The sequence below is a fragment of the Liolophura sinensis genome, chromosome 8, assembly GCF_032854445.1.
Source record: "Liolophura sinensis isolate JHLJ2023 chromosome 8, CUHK_Ljap_v2, whole genome shotgun sequence".
Taxonomy (NCBI): Eukaryota; Metazoa; Mollusca; class Polyplacophora; order Chitonida; family Chitonidae; genus Liolophura; species Liolophura sinensis.
In genome coordinates, this window is record NC_088302.1 from 17,265,294 (window position 1) to 17,286,467 (window position 21,174).

The 21,174-nt window shown below is 39.4% G+C and overlaps 1 protein-coding gene across 1 annotated transcript; it reads left to right on the forward strand.

Annotated features, from left to right (window-relative positions):
• Nucleotides 1-2,955: 2,955 nt before the first annotated feature.
• LOC135473258 (leucine-rich repeat-containing protein 74A-like) lies at nucleotides 2,956-20,207 on the forward strand. Its single transcript, XM_064753105.1, has 10 exons — nucleotides 2,956-2,985; nucleotides 10,411-10,668; nucleotides 11,975-12,082; nucleotides 12,696-12,789; nucleotides 15,508-15,593; nucleotides 16,630-16,824; nucleotides 17,551-17,646; nucleotides 17,868-18,128; nucleotides 18,967-19,052; nucleotides 19,925-20,207. Exons 1-10 carry the CDS (start codon nucleotides 2,956-2,958, stop codon nucleotides 20,205-20,207), a joined length of 1,497 nt encoding a protein of 498 aa, XP_064609175.1.
• The last annotated feature ends 967 nt before the right edge of the window (nucleotides 20,208-21,174 follow it).

Genomic DNA, 21,174 nt, shown 5'->3' on the forward strand with positions numbered 1-21,174 from the left:
AAACAGCTGATCATGCGCAGTAAGGAAAGGGCTGCCGCGGAGCGTTATCAGCGGGAGGATGAAGAGAGGAGGCTAAGACTAAAGCGGCGCCAAGACGAAATAGAGCGTGTCAAACGAGAAGCCGCGCAACAACAGCTTCTCATGAAAGAGGCACAACATTAACAAGACGAGAAAAAAAAAACTGTTCTAACAGAATCACCCCGGTGCAACAACAACATGCCATAATTTTATATCCAATCGGTCCATATCATACATGTATGCAGGTCTCAGGTGGCAAAGAAAATAGAAAAATTCACTGGCTCAGGATGTAGCGCACATAATTAGGTTAAGATTTTCCAACGTTTTCAGTCGTGGGTTTCCCCTAGGCCCTGCTGTTATGGACTGTGTCTCGTGTTGTTACGGGTAGTGTCGCGTTACGTTACGGGTTCATCTCGTCGCGCTATGGATTGTGTCTCGTGTTGTTATCGATTGCGTTACGTGACGTTATGAGTTGTGTCTCGTGACGGTATGGGTTGTGTCTCGTGACGGTAATGGTTGTACGTCGTGTTGTTATCGGTTTTCTCATACAGCTAAAGGTTGCGTTTGCCACCCTTTTGAGATTTGTCTCCTTACGTTGTTTTGTGTCTCGTGACGTTATTGGTTGTGTCTCGTGACGATATGTGTTGTCTCGTGCCGCTATTGGTTGTGTCTCGCTCCATCAAGGATTGTGTTTGAATGGACGTGCTATAGAAACCATGACAATGTCAAAGTGGAGCCTGTTTAATTCATAAAATTAACATGAACATATTTAGCAGCGCCATACTTACAATATTCCGCTTACGATGGCAATAGAGTTATGGAATCTAACAATAAGCCTACGATATGGTTAAGATCATTATGTTTTGTATTCATCAAACGAAATCTATTCCTTCATATTACTGTAAAGTAAGTAAATCATTTGTCATGAAGTCATTTAACACAAATTTGTACCATGATGCCAATTTTTCTGGAATGTGGTATTGATAAAATTTAGCCCATTAAAACCAATTATTTTCTTTGCAATATAGGTGTGTATTTTTTTTACAGTGAATGAGTGGGATCGTTTTTGTTTTGTTTTGGTATATGTGCTAGAGGTTTGCATTTATTTATTAATTTGACTGGTCTTCTACGCCATACTCGAGGATACTCCGGGGATGAAGCCAGCATGAGCTGGACTTGAACTCACAGCGACTGCATTGGTGGGAGGCACCTGGGTCATTGTGCTACGAGGGCGCGTTAATTACCTCTGCCACGGAGGTCCCACGGGAGTTTAGCTGTGGTCCGAAGATCGTGACAAATTCCTCGGGATATTTTCTCGGTATGGAACGTTAAACAAAATAAATTTGTTAGAGCCGCTCTAAACATTCCCTGGCAGAGTACAGTTGCGTATCTGATTTCCTCTACTTTATCAACAATCACAAAACTGGACAATGTATATAAATGCCGGACATATTTTGCAGCGCTGGTACCTAACTTTCTTACTCAAAAACATTGACAAAGTGACCAATAAATTCAGATGGATGTTTTAGAACAAGATATCACTCATTAAGGTCTCCGTGGCCGAGGTGGTTAGTGTGCCAGCGGCCCAATGACCCACGAGCATGCGGTCGCTGTGAGTTCAGGTCCAGATCGTACTGGCTACCTCTCCGGCCGTAGGATGTCTTCCAGCCACCTGCGGATGGTCGTGGGTTTTTCCCCGGGCACAGCCCTGTTTCCTCCCACCATAATGCGGGCCGCTGTCGTATAAGTCAAATATTCCTGAGCACGGCGTAAAGCGGCAATCAAATGAACAAAATCCCTTATTAACCTTTAGAGCTGTTTATTATCTACTTTATTTCATCAGCATACTTTTCTAATATAATACACTAGAAAACATAAACGCTAGAGCATTCTTTTCTATATAATGGAATACTGAATTATCCCGCGCACGGATGGCCAAGTTCAGTTGATCATTCATCTTTATTTTGTAATTCATGCATTTACCACGCTACCAATTTCCCCATAATTCGTCAACGCATACAAACGCAGGGATGGACATATACTATTCAGCTTAGTCCGAATAATTTCTAGTGAGAAAAGTTTGCTTATATGACGGAGAACGATTCAGTCTTTTCAACTATAGTTCTAAGCAAATGAGGTCTCGGGTTCGAATCTACCTCTCGTTGGTCTTGGGGGTGGTTTTGGGGTTTCTCAGGTACTACGGCGAAAAAAAAAAAGCAAAAAAGGCAATCATTAGACGGATAAGAAAACTATACAGTGAACTTAGGCTTAGAGGCACTTCGCCATCTTACCTGTCAGCTGGTTATTGATATCCTGTCTGGGCGTCAGGTTGGGTGCCTCAGGTGAAATTGAATTTTTATTATTAATGTGGGCTTAATTACACCTGTGCTATGATTGACGGACAAGTATATAACACAAGCAAGGTTAATCAATACACTGACTCTTGCCTGCTGAGAACGTTCCTGCTACTCACTTTCCTCTGATACTATATAGCTTGCAGAAAGCCCAGCTAAAGCAATAATTGTACATTGTGACCAATGCTCTTGCCCGATGCTAGAGATTTTCGTTGAATAACTGAACAAGACTCACGTATATTGTTGGAAACAGTTGCAGATCGCCTGGTTTTTTCTGGACAATTGCGTGGCACACATTTAGGCTCTAAACTGATTTTCATGCTTTTCGACAATTCAGACACGCGCACCCGTACAGCAAATAGCTAACAGTTCTTTGGGGCACTTCTTGTATTGGTAAGTTTTTACTGCTGATCTGAATACTGGACACATTGGTGTTCATTTCACGTATACATGACGATTTGGTACGAAAACAGCCTGGGCAAATAGCTCAGTTTAAGCTGGAGATAAATTGTTTGAGGCTGTTACAACCCTCCTGTGGATTCCTCAAAAGAGACCGGATTCTGCATAAGTTGTCAGCATCAGGATGAACAGCACCACAGACATCTCCGAAAAGGTAAGCTATACCAGACATTTGTCAAGCCAGGACAATTTTCATTGAAACAGGCATTGAAACATGGAACATTTGGAAGCATTGGAAAGAGGAATATTATTCTTCTTTAATAATACTTGTAATAACACTTTTGATAGTCATTAGTCATTATTCAATACCAGTGTAATTTGTCCCATCAAATCAGCCTTGGCGGATTTTATAAATTATGTACACCCTGGCATTTTTTCCATATGTGAACTGAGTGCATGATTTGAACGTATAGAATTGGGTGCACGCTTCTAACATGTACACCAATGCATATTTGTCTATTTTTGAAACTAAGTGCGTGATTTAAATAAGTAGAATTGGGCAAAAGCCTCCAACATGTACACCCATGCATGTTTGTCTATTTTAAACTGAGTGCGTGATTTCAATGAGCAGAATTGGGTACATACTTCTAACATGTACACCCATGCATGTTTGTTTATTTTAAACTGAGATCATGATTTCAATGAGCAGAATTGGGTGCATGCTCCTAACATGTACACCCATGCATGTTTGTCTATTTTAAACTGAGTGCGTGATTTCAATAAGTGGAATTTGGTACATGCTCCTAACATGTACACCCATGCATGTTTGTCATTTTAAACTGAGTGCGTGATTTTAATGAGCAGAATTGGGTACATGCTCCTAACATGTACACCCATGCATGTTTGTCTATTTTAAACTGAGTACGTGATTTCAATAAGTGAAATTGTGTACATGCTCCTAACATGTACACCCATGCATGTTTGTCATTTTAAACTGAGTGCGCGATTTCAATGAGCAGAATTGGGCACACGCTTCTAACATGTACACCCATGCATGTTTGTCTATTTTTAACTGAGTGCACGATTTCAATGAGCAGAATTGTGTACATGCTCCTAACATGTACACCCATGCATGTTTGTCTATTTTTAACTGAGTGTGTGATTTCAATGAGTGGAATTTGGTACATACTTCTAACATGTACACCCATGCATGTTTGTCTATTTTAGGCTGAGTGCGTGGTTTCAATGAGCAGAATTGGGTGCATGCTCCTAACATGTACACCCATGCATGTTTATCTATTTTAAACTGAGTACGTGATTTCAATAAGTGAAATTGGGTACATGCTCCTAACATGTACACCCATGCATGTTTGTCATTTTAAACTGAGTGCGCGATTTCAATGAGCAGAATTGTGTACATGCTCCTAACATGTACACCCATGCATGTCTGTCTATTTTTAACTGAGTGCGTGATTTCAATGAGCAGAATTGGGTACATACTTCTAACATGTACACCCATGCATGTTTGTTTATTTTAAACTGAGATCATGATTTCAATGAGCAGAATTGGGTACATGCTCCTAACATGTACACCCATGCATGTTTGTCTATTTTAAACTGAGTGCGTGATTTCAATAAGTGGAATTTGGTACATGCTCCTAACATGTACACCCATGCATGTTTGTCATTTTAAACTGAGTGCGTGATTTTAATGAGCAGAATTGGGTACATGCTCCTAACATGTACACCCATGCATGTTTGTCTATTTTAAACTGAGTACGTGATTTCAATAAGTGAAATTGGGTACATGCTCCTAACATGTACACCCATGCATGTTTGTCATTTTAAACTGAGTGCGCGATTTCAATGAGCAGAATTGGGCACACGCTTCTAACATGTACACCCATGCATGTTTGTCTATTTTTAACTGAGTGCACGATTTCAATGAGCAGAATTGTGTACATGCTCCTAACATGTACACCCATGCATGTTTGTCTATTTTTAACTGAGTGCGTGATTTCAATGAGTGGAATTTGGTACATACTTCTAACATGTACACCCATGCATGTTTGTCTATTTTAGGCTGAGTGCGTGGTTTCAATGAGCAGAATTGGGTGCATGCTCCTAACATGTACACCCATGCATGTTTATCTATTTTAAACTGAGTACGTGATTTCAATAAGTGAAATTGGGTACATGCTCCTAACATGTACACCCATGCATGTTTGTCATTTTAAACTGAGTGCGCGATTTCAATGAGCAGAATTGTGTACATGCTCCTAACATGTACACCCATGCATGTCTGTCTATTTTTAACTGAGTGCGTGATTTCAATGAGTGGAATTTGGTACATACTTCTAACATGTACACCCATGCATGTTTGTCTATTTTAGGCTGAGTGCGCAATTTCAATGAGCAGAATTGGGTCCATGCTCCTAACATGTACACCCATGCATGTTTGTCTATTTTAAACTGAGTACGTGATTTCAATGAGTGAAATTGGGTACATGCTCCTAACATGTACACCCATGCATGTTTGTCTATTTTAGGCTGAGTGCGCAATTTCAATGAGCAGAATTGGGTGCATGCTCCTAACATGTACACCCATGCATGTTTGTCTGTTTTAAACTGAGTACGTGATTTCAATGAGCAGAATTGGGTACATGCTCCTAACATGTACACCCATGCATGTTTGTCTATTTTAAACTGAGTGCGCGATTTCAATGAGCAGAACTGTGTACATGCTCCTAACATGTACACCCATGCATGTCTGTCTATTTTTAACTGAGTGCGTGATTTCAATGAGTGGAATTTGGTACATACTTCTAACATGTACACCCATGCATGTTTGTCTATTTTAGGCTGAGTGCGCAATTTCAATGAGCAGAATTGGGTGCATGCTCCTAACATGTACACCCATGCATGTTTGTCTATTTTAAACTGAGTACGTGATTTCAATAAGTGAAATTGGGTACATGCTCCTAACATGTACACCCATGCATGTTTGTCTATTTTAGGCTGAGTGCGCAATTTCAATGAGCAGAATTGGGTGCATGCTCCTAACATGTACACCCATGCATGTTTGTCTATTTTAAACTGAGTACGTGATTTCAATGAGCAGAATTGGGTACATGCTCCTAACATGTACACCCATGCATGTTTGTCTATTTTAAACTGAGTGCGCAATTTCAATGAGCAGAACTGTGTACATGCTCCTAACATGTACACCCATGCATGTTTGTCTATTTTTAACTGAGTGCGTGATTTCAATGAGTGGAATTTGGTACATACTTCTAACATGTACACCCATGCATGTTTGTCTATTTTAGGCTGAGTGCGCAATTTCAATGAGCAGAATTGGGTACATGCTCCTAATATGTACATTCATGCATGTTTGTCTATTTTAAACTGAGTGCGTGATTTCAATGAGTGGAATTGGGTACATACTTCTAACATGTACACCCATGCATGTTTGTCTATTTTAAACTGAGTGCGTGGTTTCAATGAGCAGAATTGGGAACATACTTCTAACATGTACACCCATGCATGTCTGTCCATTTTAAACTGAGTGCGTGATTTCAATGAACAGAATTGTGTACATGCTCCTAACATGTACACCCATGCATGTGTGTCTGTTTTAAACTGAGATCATGATTTCAATGAGCACAATTGGGTACATACTTCTAACATGTACACCCATGCATGTTTGTCTATTTCTACACTGAGTGCGTGATTTCAATGAGCAGAATTGGGTACATGCTCCTAACATGTACACCCGTGCATGTTTGTCTATTTTCAGCTGAGTGCGTGATTTCAATGAGCAGAATTGTGTATATGCTCCTAACATGTACACCTATGCATGTTTGTCTATTTTAAACTGAGTGCGCGATTTCAATGAGTGGAATTGGGTACATACTTCTAACATGTACACCCATGCATGTTTGTCTATTTTAAACTGAGTGCGCAATTTCAATGAGCAGAATTGTGTACATGCTCCTAACATGTACACCCATGCATGTCTGTCTATTTTAAACTGAGTGCGTGATTTCAATGAGCACAATTTGGTACATGCTCCTAACATGTACACCCATGCATGTTTGTCTATTTTAAACTGAGTGCGCAATTTCAATGAGCAGAATTGGGTACATGCTCCTAACATGTACACCCATGCATGTTTGTCTATTTTAAACTGAGTGCGTGATTTCAATGAGCAGAATTGTGTACATGCTCCTAACATGTACACCCATGCATGTTTGTCTGTTTTAAACTGATTGCGTGATTTCAATGAGCAGAGTTGGGTACATGCTTCTAACATGTACACCCATGCATGTTTGTCTGTTTTAAACTGATTGCGTGATTTCAATGAGCAGAATTGGGAACATGTTCTTAACATGTACACCCATGCATGTCTGTCTGTTTTAAACTGAGTGCGTGATTTCAATGAGCAGAATTGGGAACATGCTTCTAACATGTACACCCATGCATGTTTGTCTATTTTAAACTGAGTGCGTGATTTCAATGAGTGGAATTGGGTACATACTTCTAACATGTACACCCATTCGTGTGTGTCCATTTTTAAACTGAGATCATGATTTCAATGAGCAGAATTGGGTACATACTTCTAACATGTACACCCATGCATGTTTGTCTATTTCTACACTGAGTGCGTGATTTCAATGAGCGGAATTGTGTACATACTTCTAACATGTACACCCATGCATGTTTGTCTGTTTTAAACTGAGTGCGTGATTTCAATGAGCAGAATTGGGTACATGCTTCTAACATGTACACCCATGCATGTTTGTCTGTTTTAAACTGAGTGCGTGATTTCAATGAGCAGAATTGGGAACATGCTCCTAACATGTACACCCATGCATGTTTGTCTATTTTAAACTGAGTGCGTGATTTCAATGAGTGGAATTGGGAACATGCTCCTAACATGTACACCTATGCATGTTTGTCTGTTTTCACACTGAGATCATGATTTCAATACATGTTTAGAACTGGCACATCACCCGTAAACATCACTTCAGGAAGACAAGCGATTTGGCATGCATAATTGTAGTGAATGATTAAAGGATAAATCCAACGCATTAAGTAAGATTAATCCACTGGATTGGTTTCCCTTTGTACAGCACAATCATCAGTGCGTCCAGAATGATAACAATGCTTGTCAAGTTTCGAGTCCAAACTGCCCTATTTACACTTCCTTTGACCGTCAGAAAATGTATCTGTGTTATTGAAGGGAGCAAAAAATCAACCACACTTGCAGACAAGCTCTTAGAAGCTCATTGTAAAATTTTATCTAAATAACTTTCTGAGTTGAACATACCCCGCCTCCCCAACATATCTAAACAGATTAGACCGTCATCTGTCATTCTATCATTTAAGTAAACTATAATTTAAATTAGGGCGAACCACTAATCAAATATTATTAATGTAGTTTACAACTGATCGAATTTACAACATGGTCAAAAGTCTAAACAACTTTATATAAGGTGTGTAAAACACCATACGGTGGTGTTTCAAATCACCTTAGGGGCCTCCTTGGCTCAGTCGGTTAGCGCGCTAGCGCAGCGTAATGACCCAGGAGCCTCTCACCAATGCGGTCGCTGTGAGTTCAAGTCCAGCTCATGCTGGCTTCCTCTTCGGCCGTAAGTGGGAAGGTCTGACAGCAACCTGCGGATGGTCGTGGGTTTCCCCCGGGCTCTGCCCGGTTTCCACCCACCATAATGCGGCCGCCGTCGTATAAGTGAAATATTCTTGAGTACGGCGTAAAACACCAATCAAAAAAAAAAAAAAAAAAAAAAAATCAAATCACCTTACTGTTAAAAAGGTTTCAAATATTGGATGTAGAAAAGGTAGATTTGACCTCAAATTTCGGGCAGCTAACATTTAATGTAGGATCCTGGAAAGTTTGTTTTTCAGTTAATGGGTGTTTTTGTCAATGTGTGATTTTTTGTCACTTTAATATTATCATGTTGAATACCACATAATACCAATCAATCAAAACTGTACACATTTCAAGTTCTACAGTTGACACCAGATCATCCCAACTGCAATAATATAACGACATTCCCAAAGGTTAAAGAAAACTTGTGCAAAAAAATCCGGATATGCATGACTTATCTTTATCTGACTATTTTACTTAAACTGTTCACAAATGGTGAAGAATCCCTAGTACACACAAGGTGCGGGTTCAAATCTGGCCTTGAACAGGGACGTTGTAGATTTCCACACTCTCACAGCTTTAGTGACCTTAGTGACAATAAGCGATCAACGAGGCCCGTTTACACAGTCTAAAGTTTATGGGAAACCACTTGCCTTCCACGAATATACAGGGTGTCCCACAAGTCGCGCACCATCCAGATTGAGGTTGAATTCTTGAGCTACAGAGCGGCGTGTTGCCCCATCTTTTCTAAACATAAAAACCAATTCAGCTCTTTCTTGTACTGTTAGTTTATTAACCATAATTAACTCTGAAAGAGAGAAAAAAAGTTTAAAATCAGTATTAAATCTTAAACACAGAAAAAAAAAATGAAAATCAGGATGGTGCACGACGGTTTACTCCACGCATAAAAGTGACCTCCATTGTATAAGTCAAACATTCTCCAGTATGGCGTTAAGCAGTCGAACAAATTCAAACCTTGCAGAAAATTTGAGCGACAAATCCAGATATATTGACTTAACACCACGTAATTTGGTGAAAAAAAAACCCGTAAAGAATTATTGTCGGATTAACGTGAGATTAACGTCAAATCACATCGAAACGCTAGGAGTTGGCACTGGGATTATCCCATTAGCTCTTAATCGGGATTTTGGAGCATTATACAATATATGAGGTCATATGAAGTTTAGTTAATGGATAAAACTATTGTTAACCGAGTTCACCTGCAATATATACATATATATATATGTATAGGTTATCGGTGATTGTAGAATAGCCGTGTACATGTACATACATGTTCTAATGATAATAATGGAGGCGTTCGGCTATAGTCAAACGATCAAACAAACTTGAGAAATGGTGTCTTAGCAGGCATATTGGCTGTGAAATTACCCTGCCTTTGTGACTGATGGCCTAGGTATAAATGGCTCCATCTGTTGTTCAGCGGACTTTACTGAAAGTTGCGATCGAAACAGCGATATGTATAACTTGGAAGCGTAACATGGCGTTAACAGGATACCATTGGATGAAATACGCCCTATATAACTGTCAACATTGTCCGCACGTGTGTTAATTCTCATTTTACGCAATGTGGAGCCTATCTATTTACCAAAAGGTAAGAAAGAGGCATGAGCATCAACATTATCTTAGTCATGGCAAAACATCTGCTGACCGCGGATATATTTAGCAAATTATTCATTAGTAACAATGTAAGTATCGATTACTTCGAAAAAATTCGAAGAAATCCAGTATTAAACCACCTGACCGTTTCCGTTTATGTAGTACATCATATGTGTTTCCGTTCATTTCTTTTATTTTCTAATTAGTGAGCTTTTATTTTCTTTTCCTTGTTTTAAATTTCTAACCCGCTTTATCGTGGCCTAAATGTTAATAGTAATATATACAGCCGTCAAGTCTGGGTAAAAAACAATAATATAGTGTGCTTAGCTGGTTTGCCTATTTTATTTTCAGCCAAACTTCGAGGCCTTGACTCGGCGAGGCTGTGAACGAAAAGACCCTTGGCTTTTAGCGGCCCGTTATCGAGTATGCCAGACACCCATACATTTACGAAGACCAAAGAGCACGCCAGTAGGACGCGTGCGCAGACGAAGACCGGTATCACGAGCCGGAAGTGAGGGTGGCGAGTCGTCAGTGACTCACGTGACCGCATCGTCTGACGTCACACAAGACGCCACTAAAGATTTCCCAGAGGATTACGACTTTGACGGTGTGAATGTTCATTGCTCATTTTTTTTTTTGATGTGCGAAGATTGACTTTTTACACACCTATACAGCATCTCCCCAGGGAAATAACAACTTGCCACATTTTGCTCAGTTTCTTGGCAGTTTAATTCGGAATCTCTAACAAGAGGAATTCCTCTGTTGTATATTGTAGCTATGTGACATTTTTATTGTGCTCCCAAAGTGGTATGTCATCCCGAAGGCCTCTGGGCATGCCATGGGTATTGCGATATACAGTAGCCGAACATGTTTGAAACTTTATTCATGATTCCAAGCGTTTATAAGATCATGTAAGATGATGACTTTACCACCTGAAGTATGGAAGCGAGTTAAGGTCATCATCGTGAAGTCGTTCCATAGTATAATTTCGCTCAACAATGCATGACGAGAAGCGATTGTCATCATGCTATCATGACATCGTTTCGTGTCATCTTGTCATCTTTTCGTGTCACCGTGTCATCGCTTGGTGCCAACAACACTAAAATGGAACGATGGCACAATGATGATCTTACTCGGCTTCCTTAATCGAAATTGCTCATTTTAGAGACTTACAAATGATCGATTACTCGATTTCGACCTGAAGGCTCAAACTACTTGGCCGTCACACTATGGACGCACATCCTATTTTTATTATTTAAAACATTAAATGTTTTGCAGAAGATGACAAAACTGCGGAAGAAAAGACAATCCGGTTTGTCTCTTTGTCACAGCGGATCTACCTTGATGCATGTCGAGAACTTTCGGTTACCCCGGCAACGTATTTCGTGAAAACACCTCTCTATGGATACGCTGGTCATGCGCAATCATGTGCTTGGGCCAAAGGGCGCGCGCGCTTGTGCCATTGCATTAACTGTAAGTTGAGTAAAAACTGTAAATAGTATATATATCTAATGTGGGATAAACAAAGAATCGATGATGTTGTTTAACTTACATGAATGCAATTTAAGATTCCAAGATGAAAGGTTGAGGCCTATTTTTCTTGCTGGAAATGCTTAAATTATTCTTTTCGATCAATGCGCTTTTTATCGTTTTTCTGGAAAACTGTAAATTGCAGCTATTAAAATTTTTGCGGTCATACTGAAATTAGAGCAAAACCTATAAACATGTTTTCTGAAACTTGATATCCAAACACTTTAACACTTTATAAGTTACAAAACATTCCATGAAACTATAAAAAACAATAAACAAACAAAGAAAAAAAACACCCCTCAAAGAAAAAAAACAAAACAGAAAAAAAACCCCAGAAACTCGAGTGAGTGGCTATTTGCGCTGAGTTATGTTTTGAAACTTGTAGGAAAATGCAGAAGTAGAAGTACTGGACATGAGCGCAAATGGGATTGGACCGATGGGTGCAAAATATTTTGCTGATATGCTGGAGGATAACTATTTTATCAAAGAGTTGGTAAGTGTGTTGGAGCCTCTTTTGCGGAATTTGCCTATGTATTATTTCCGTGGCCTAGTGGCTAGCGTGCTAGAGCAGGACAACAACACAGGATTCTCTCATCAAAGTGCCCAGCGTGAGTTCAAGCCCAGCTCTCGCTGGTGTGGCTCTAGGGTGTGTGTGAGTGTCGGTCCCACTTATCTTAGTCTCCGCATAATACGGCAATGCAAATAAAAGGGCATGGGTTCTAAAGCGTTTAAAAATCTTTAAAGATACAAAATGGCGAATAGGCAATATCAGCTATTTTCATAGAAACTGATGCTATGCAATTTTGCGTTATAAATGATAAAAAAGTGTTCTAACTTCGTTTTCCTTGTAAGAATGTGAACTTCAAAAAGATCCATGTGTTGAGCTTGTGTTGCTACGTGTCGTTGACTAAAGGAAGGTTTTTGATAGGCTGTATGACTTATGTTACATACATATAAATGAGTGGTAATAGGTGCCTTTAACTCAGTTTTTATGACATATTAATTCTCCACTTATTTCCACAGATCTAGTTTGGAGGCGAATCAAGATTTAACGTGTGCAAGCAAATTTAGTTACCTAACTTTTCCAACAAAATGATTGTTTTCAGAATCTTGCGGATAACAATTTAGGTTCAGCCGGAGCAAAGCTGATCACAGACGCTCTGCTGCTGAATTCTTCTGTCAAGTCCCTCGATTTATCAGGTAATGTCAAAGGTCTGGATTTATCAATTACAATTCACTAGGAATACAATGCTTAAATACAGAAAGCAGTTTAAGGGGGTATAATGCTAATTACATATTTTGCATAAATATGAATAGTGTAATGCTAATTACATGTTTTGTATAAATATGGTTCCATCCTTCGGTGAACTTTTATGAAAATCCACATTGAGATTTGGGCATCCTTTGTTAAATACGCAGAATGTATTGATTCATGGCTTACTTAATACTGACTTTTGCATTCATCCTAATCTGGAAGCCAAATGGCTTCCAAAGATACACCTGTACCTGTACATATAATAATCGTACGTACATTATATTTTTTCCGACCCAGGAATCTTTCACCAATGCCGTCGCTGTTCAAGTTCAGCTCATGCTGGCTACTTGCGGGTGGTTGAGTGTTTCCCCCCCCCCCCCTACCCCACCATAATGTTGGCCGCCGTCGTATAAGTGAAATATTCATGGATATGGCGTAAAATACCGATCAAATAAATATATTATATTCCTGTAATTCTATTGTATGTTTTTTTCTTGGTCATAGATTTATATGTATGGATTACGTTTTGTCTGAAATACAGATATGAATATATTAGCTGTTATTAGCCATGAATGTTTCTTACAACGATGAAGACAAGCTTTTCCTCATAAGACAGTGGACGTTGTCCAGGCCATTAAATTTGCATACATGTACTACATGTTGTCATTTTTGCCTCAGACTTTTATATTTATTTATTTGATTGGTGCTTTACGCCGTACTCAAGAATATTTCACTTATACAACGGCGGCCAGCATTATGGTGGGGAAACCCACGACCATCCACCGAAGTTGCTGGCAGACCTTCCCACTTACAGCCGGAGAGGAAGTCAGCATGAGCTGGACTTGAACTCACAGCGACGGCATTGGTGAGAGGCTACTGGGTCATTACGCTGCGCCAGCGCGCTAACCGACTGAGCCACGGAGGCCGCTCAGACTTTTATATTATGTTGTGACTACCTACGTTTGGTGCACGCACCAAATTTAGAATGAAAAAAAATTGCAACATAGAGAGAAAAACCAGAAGAGTGCCGACAATATGATAGTTGGCCCATGATCACAAGTAACCGGTGAATCTTGTCGGGTCAGTTAGGGTTTTATTTCCACTGTTCATGTCTTTACTTAAAAAGTAGCAACAAATCAGCGTTTTCAATTATTATTTAGAATTGAACAGTTATCGCAAACGCAGATAAATCTATTTCAGTTTTTCCTTTTGAATCAAATCAAATTGTGTACATAACTGATGTTTTTAGGAATGTAGGCATATAAAGGTAGTTAACTATCGCAAAGTAGGGGGAGTATATGCAAATTTTTGGAAACTCTTGACAGTTCTAGGATTTAAATTTTTTCAATGTCTTGACGTGAATGGCGTTTATCTGCTTTGTATCTGAACTCTTCAATTATATCTGCTAAATCAACAACATTAAACACATCTCTTTTGCAGGGAATGGCTTTAGTGAACCAGACGCCTGCCACTTTAGAACACTTACTGCTTGTAAGTAAGTTATTATATCATAAACTTTAAATGTAAATTTCTGAAATGAATTGTTTCCCACGAAGAAACAAAACGGTGAAATTATTGATAAAATCTAAATAATGATCAGATTACAGACTTGTATTCCCGACAGAAATTTGGTCTGTATATAAAACTAACCTGTGTTTGAAACAGCAGAATCAGAAGGGGAACAATGTGTATAAAATCTGGATGCCTATTTGGATTATAGGATGACACGTGGGTTACTGTATCACGACATGATCTATTTCAGAGTAATTCAACTATACGCCACCTCATCCTCAGCAATAACAGCTTCAGAGAAAAAGGCGGCGAAATCTTCGGGGATATACTAGGTATGATTGCGCACAACAATTTGCTTTCCCAGCAATACATGTATGTTTGTAATCTCAGTAAGAGAATTGAGTGCATTTGGACTCATCAGAGTTGTTATAAGTCTCCACTATGATCTCTCCCACTACACTAATCCATCAATTGTCAGGTCAAAATAGTTTTAAAGTGTATCATAAAAACAGCCAAAGCCCGTTATATATCTACATTAGTCAGAGTCAGGAACAATAGCATGTGCTAAAAAGATGGTATACCTGGATGGTATACTCTGATTCACGTCTTAATACTGCATGACTGAAATGAGTGTACCAACGAATCAACGAAATCAACCAAAATAATACAAAAGGTTTAAAGGAGGAGAAAGCATAAAATTACACAGACTTAAGATGAAAGAGTGAGAAAAGTTATATGTAAATGGGGTCCTCAATATTTTTTTCAATTTTTCTTTAAGAGAAAGACACTTGGGAATATTTTTTTGTATGGTGGGTATTTTTTCTCTTTTATCCTTCTAGCAAAAATAAAACAAAAAAATATTAAGGCCAAATTTGCAAATAAGATTTCACAACCTTTCGTCTAATTTTGGCATTATTTTTAGGTTTTCGTCTCCTTTAACCTGGGCACTTATCACCAATTATGCACCATTTCGTTTTAATACCGTAGCCCGTGGCATGAAGTTGCTTTTAATTGATTCGAAATAGGAACAGGCACTGAATAATTATGATTATCTTTCCATTTTTGTGTTTATGCCGTAGCGTCCATTTACCTGTAATAATACTGGTCTTCAACAGCTGTAACTCAGTGCATTGTATTTTGCTATTATGTAGCCAAGAACAAGACGCTGACAACCCTGAATCTCAGCTGGAACCATTTAAGACGACGAGGTGCGGTGGCTATAGGAAAAGGCCTAACTGTAGGTACTCCCAGCTGTATATGGATGTAGAACAAAATGTCTCCGTAGTGTTTTATTACATAATTTAGAACTTAATATTCCGACATGCATTTGAGTTGTAAGAGACAAAGACTCCAATAATGTAATACGTTTCAGAAGAGACCTGTTGCGGCGGAAGGCTGCCTCAGCATATTATACCAGAAAAATTTAATGCGAACATAGTACATAGTTCAGTTTCACTTTACATTCCGTCAACTGGTTGCGTCGAGAAAACAATATGCAGAGAGAGTGGTGTGTTATAAAGAATAAACATTTACATTATCCACAAAATGCCTTTTGAAATACTTTTTGGAAGTTTATACTCCCTAAGCCGAATTCACGCTTTGGGATTTTTCGTATCAGTTCGTAGAATTTGACTTGGAATTCTACAAGTCGTACGAAGTAGAGTCTGCCCATATCGAGATCTACGCGTCAATGCGACAAATAGTACTGTGTGAACGCGGTTTTACCAATACTGGGCCTTCAAAATACCATCCAAACGTCGACATGTTGAAATGATATGGTGCAACGACTATTAAACTGCTTCGGTGGCTTGATGGTTTGAGCGTTCGCGTCATAGTCGCGAAGCCTTGGATCAGACTCGGATCATGTCATACCAAAGAATTATTTGCTGCCTAACATGGCGCTCAGTGCTGGGAAGTTAGAGCAAGGGAACAGGATTGGGTGAGGTGTCGTGCCTGATATCTTCGGCATGATGTTTCTGTATAGCTGAACATAGCGGGCATAAAACACAAGACAACGCAGTACATGTAGACTGATCTAATGATTCCTCGAAGCTAAATGACTGTTCATAACTACACAAAAACCAAAACATACATACATACAATTATGTTATTTTTGTAGAATAAAGCAACAGCAGCTACAAAACTTTTATGAATAGATTCAAACCACAATCATTATCATAAAAAAATATGAATTTGAACGTAGAAGCAATCATGTATTTTCAGCGGTGAAGGAAAAGCAAAGATGATCAAATATTTTCTGTTCTCATTCCCAGAGCAATCATTGTGTCCGTTTTCTGAATGTGTCTTGGAACGGCTTCTACTTGGAAGGTTGTCGTGCTTTGTCAAGAGCTTTGGACAGGAACAAGACGCTGATGGAACTGAACCTAGAGGCAAACCGAATCAACAAAGAGTGTTTGGACGAACTACTGAAAGGACTGAAGCGAAACAAAACGCTCACCTCACTAAAGGTATATCGTACTACCTCTGACATATAGCAGACTATATTTTTCTTAAGCCCCGGCATTTGCTATTATTTATTCGTTTGTTGATCTAGGTGTTTTTTATTCAGTTATTTGATTGGTGTTTAAGCCGTATGCAAGACTATTTTACTTATACGAGGGTTGCCAGCATTATGGTGAGAGGAAACGGGCAGAGCTGGGGTTTTTAACGCCGTACTCAAGAATGTTTGACTTAAATGGCAGGCGATCAGGTTTACGGATGTAGGAAAACAGGATTCCAAGTGTAAACCAACGCCCCTTCGGTAGTCATACATCATACATTTTGATCCGCACAGCGAGCTCGTTTGTGCCATTAATTGAAGACAAAACAATATTAGACGGAAATAGACCTGACTACTAGCGCGAAAAGAGAGATAACTCACTTTCGGGAAAAAGCTATAGCTGTGGACCTCTTTGTTACACTAAAAACACAATACCCTATTAGTTTAATAGAATCTTTGTGTTGAATTCATAGAATATGTATGTTTTATTTAACAGAACAATCTGCGGCAATAGCAGAATACATCACTCAGACAACAGACTTTCTGTTAAAATTAACAGATTAATTTTTGGAATGTATATTTGGAAAAGGAGTTTTAAAAAGATTCCCATCATCGTTCATATAAATTAATGGCTGGAAATTGTGATGTTTTGAGATTATTGTATCTGATAGGCTACCTTCTGTTTCCTTCTCAGTTATCCGACAACCCGATAACGACAGAGGGCGCCATGGCTCTGCTGAAGAGCATTCAAGAAATCACAACAATGTCTCTCATCCGACTCGATCTGGGCGTAAGCTTAATTTGCTGGAGTTTTCGTAATGATTTTTTCTTCAATAATTAAGGTAAAATCATGTATACCACTAGCATTAAGTTAAACGCAGAAACTTTTTCTATTTATTTATTAACCACACTGGTTTGCCGTTCCTGTACTTCTGTTTCTTGAATCCCAAGGACACAGCGTATTGTCATAAATTTTTTTGTGTCATTTTAATTTTTTTCTCGGGAATATAGGAGCAGTGCGTTGATAGAGAGTTCATTGACGTGCTGATGCAGATCCAGTCGGAACGCCCTCTGGAGGTGAAGTACGGCGTTGTTCTGAGGGATGAGGCGCCCCAACAATGTAAGGAACAGGCCCTGGTCTCTGAAGACCCCATCCTTGTTCTCATGGAATTCATGAAACTTAAAAACCTGCGCCTCATCGATCTCTTCCAGTCCTTGGACAAAGACGGTAGCCGGTCTCTGAGCAACCAGGAGCTTAAGGCAGGTTTACTGGTGAGTGTAATCTGGTTTAGTATAGTCATCTTTCGGGTAACCTGTAGCTTAGGAAAGTTTACTGGTGAGTGCAATCGGGTTCTAGTACCCAAGAGATTAAGGCAAGTTTTCTGGTGAATGCAATCGGGTTCTAGTACTCAAGAGATAAAGGCAAGTTTACTGGTGAGAGCAATCTGCTTGTAGTACCCAAGAGATAATGGCAAGTTTACTGGTGAATGCAATCGGGTTCTAGTACCCAAGAGATTAAGGCAAGTTTTCTGGTGAGTGCAATCGGGTTCTAGAACCCAAGAGATAATGCCAAGTTTACTGGTGAGGGCAATCGGGTTCTAGTACCCAAGAGATTAAGGCAAGTTTACTGGTGAGCGCAATCGGGTTTGAGTAATCAGTGGCTTATGGCAGGTTTTACTGGTGAATGCAATCGAGGACAGGCTTATCGATGAGTGAAATCAGGTTTCGAGTAACTATGAACTTGAGGCAAACTTGGGACTTACATGAACAGTTAGAATAAAACCTTAAATGAGCTAAGCTGACGAGGTGGTATTTCAACCGTTACGTATAGGTGCAAAAATAAACATGGTTTATTCTATTTTAATTACGGGTTGCTTGGTTGAAAGAAAGCCAACCCAAAGTTCTTGTGCAATATCAAGAAATTAATAAGTGAAAGGTGTGATCGTTTATCAATATAAAACGTTTGTATGTACTGTCAAATAATGAAATTCTCACCGGGATAAACTGGCCGAAAGTTGTTAAACTGACGACATCATTCATTCGCTTATCGCCAGCTTGACGGTGTCACGTGATCAAATATTTTCACCTGATATGATATGCTTGCTTTCAGGATGAAGGAATGCCGTTGTCAGAGAAATCTCTCAACAAGCTACTATCACGGCTTGACAGGGACAAGAATGGTGAGATTGACTTTGGGTAGGTGTTTTCATACAACTCTATAATTTGCTCCGTCACTGTGAGTTCAAGTCCAGCTTATGTTGGCTTTCTTTCAGGCCGTACGTGGGAAGGTCTTGCAGCAACCTGTGCATAGTCGTGGGTTTCCCCCGGGCTCTGTCCGTCGTATAAATGAAATATTTTGGTATGGCGTAAAACACCGATCATCCGGTTGTTTTTTTCACATCCTGAACGTCTTTGAACATGGACTACTCACCTAACGTTGCGCCTGCGTGCAAGACGATACTAAAAAACACATAATCGATTGGTCAGTTTTGTATTCTGTTGGTTCTAACAATTGGTTTGATTTACAAATTGCTAGCTGTCTGTTCAGAATACCGATTAGTTTCGATTTAGCGCAAGACTAGTCTTCAAAACAGTATGAAACTTAAATCACCGAAGAACGAACAAAATATTTATAGCTATATACTTCACGGATTCATGCAATCCGAGAAGCATTCAACAGTTTCATTGATGTCGGAAAGACGCAAGGAAGTTTTAGTTGCATTCTTGTATACATCTGCATGGGCCCAGTTTCACAAAGCGATGTACAACATTTTTCTTATCGTACATTTGTCGTACAATATTTTGTACGTCACTATTACTGTACCAATGTCCTATATGTGCGATTATCGTACATGTACGACATCTTTGTGAAGCTGATTGTTGCTTAACGCCCTACTGAAGAATTTTCACAAAAACGACAGCGGTCAGTTTAATAAACTTAATCAGTAACCAGGTCATGTACCAAGCTAGTGTGCTGGTTGTTTCACTACGAATTATCTGCTTAGAAAACCCAAATTTGAGTACAAACCATTTTTTGTTGTTTTTGTTGTTGTTTTTTTTTTGTTTAGGGAACTAATGTTTGGCCATAAGAATCACAGGCGGCGGATGAACACGCTGGTGGAGATTACGAAAGAGAAAGACGGGTCAAGCAGGGAGGGGGACGTGGCCAGGGTCAGAGCTCGGCTTGCCGATCTCATCCGGAAGAAAGACAGAGAGATCCTGAAGCGAGTCCAAGAGAGAAAACTCGTTAGTGCTTTTCCCGGAGATAGAAAGTATATTTTCGGCACCGGAGTACGGAAAATGGTGCGTCCGGCATCCACCGAGCCAACCATGGCCACACTTCCGGAGTAAGCAGCCGTGAACGAAGTGTTAGACATCATTTAGCATAATATGTAATGGCACTGAAACAACTGTGGATGTGACAAGCAGGTCTTTCGATCTGTTGTTCGGTCGTTTTGTCATCTGTTGACAATTTTAAAACAGGGGCTATTGACTGAATGAGGAGACTGTGTGCAACACGACATGGGCTTTTTGCGAAATGCGCGAATCTGTGGTTGTTGTATTTAGCTCAAACGGAGGCCTCCGTGACCAAGGTAGTTTGTGTGCCATGAACCTCCCAACAATGAGGTCGCTGAGAGTTCAAGTCCAGCTCTTGCTGTCTTCCTCTCCGGCTGCACGCGGGAAGGTCTGTCAGAAACCTGTTGATGGTCGTGGGTTTCCTCTGGGCTTTACCCCGTTTCCTCCCAAGATAATGCTGGTCACAGTGGTTCAAATGAGATATATTCTTGACTACGGTGTAAAAAACAATCAAATAAAGAAATGAATATTTAGCCCACGTCGTTTGTTAAAAACTCCATGGGTGTGGTTGATTTCTCAGGAGTTCATTATCGTAACAGACTATCAGATTTTTGTTACAACTACTTGTTAAAATTTGAAATCTTCAGAGACAGCATCTTTGCTAGCCAAGGGTATAGCATATACTAAATATGAGATGATGCGGTGATAGTGATTCATGCCGGAATTCATGCTATACAACTGTATCGTAATACATGTATTTTGGTTTCAGCTAATGAACAATGACGTCATGAATCAAAGAGCTACTTATCCTTAATTAGATTTCCACACACGTTACCAAAACATTCCGGGAAGCATTTTGATTATCTTTTGGCCATAGTGGTGTGGAATATATGAACTTGGGAATTAAAGCAATTAAATATGTTAATTACCAGAATTGATCGATTGATACATATGCAATTTTAGAAATTCATTTTGGAATCATTGGTGTTTTTATGCAATATAATAAATAATATTTAACATT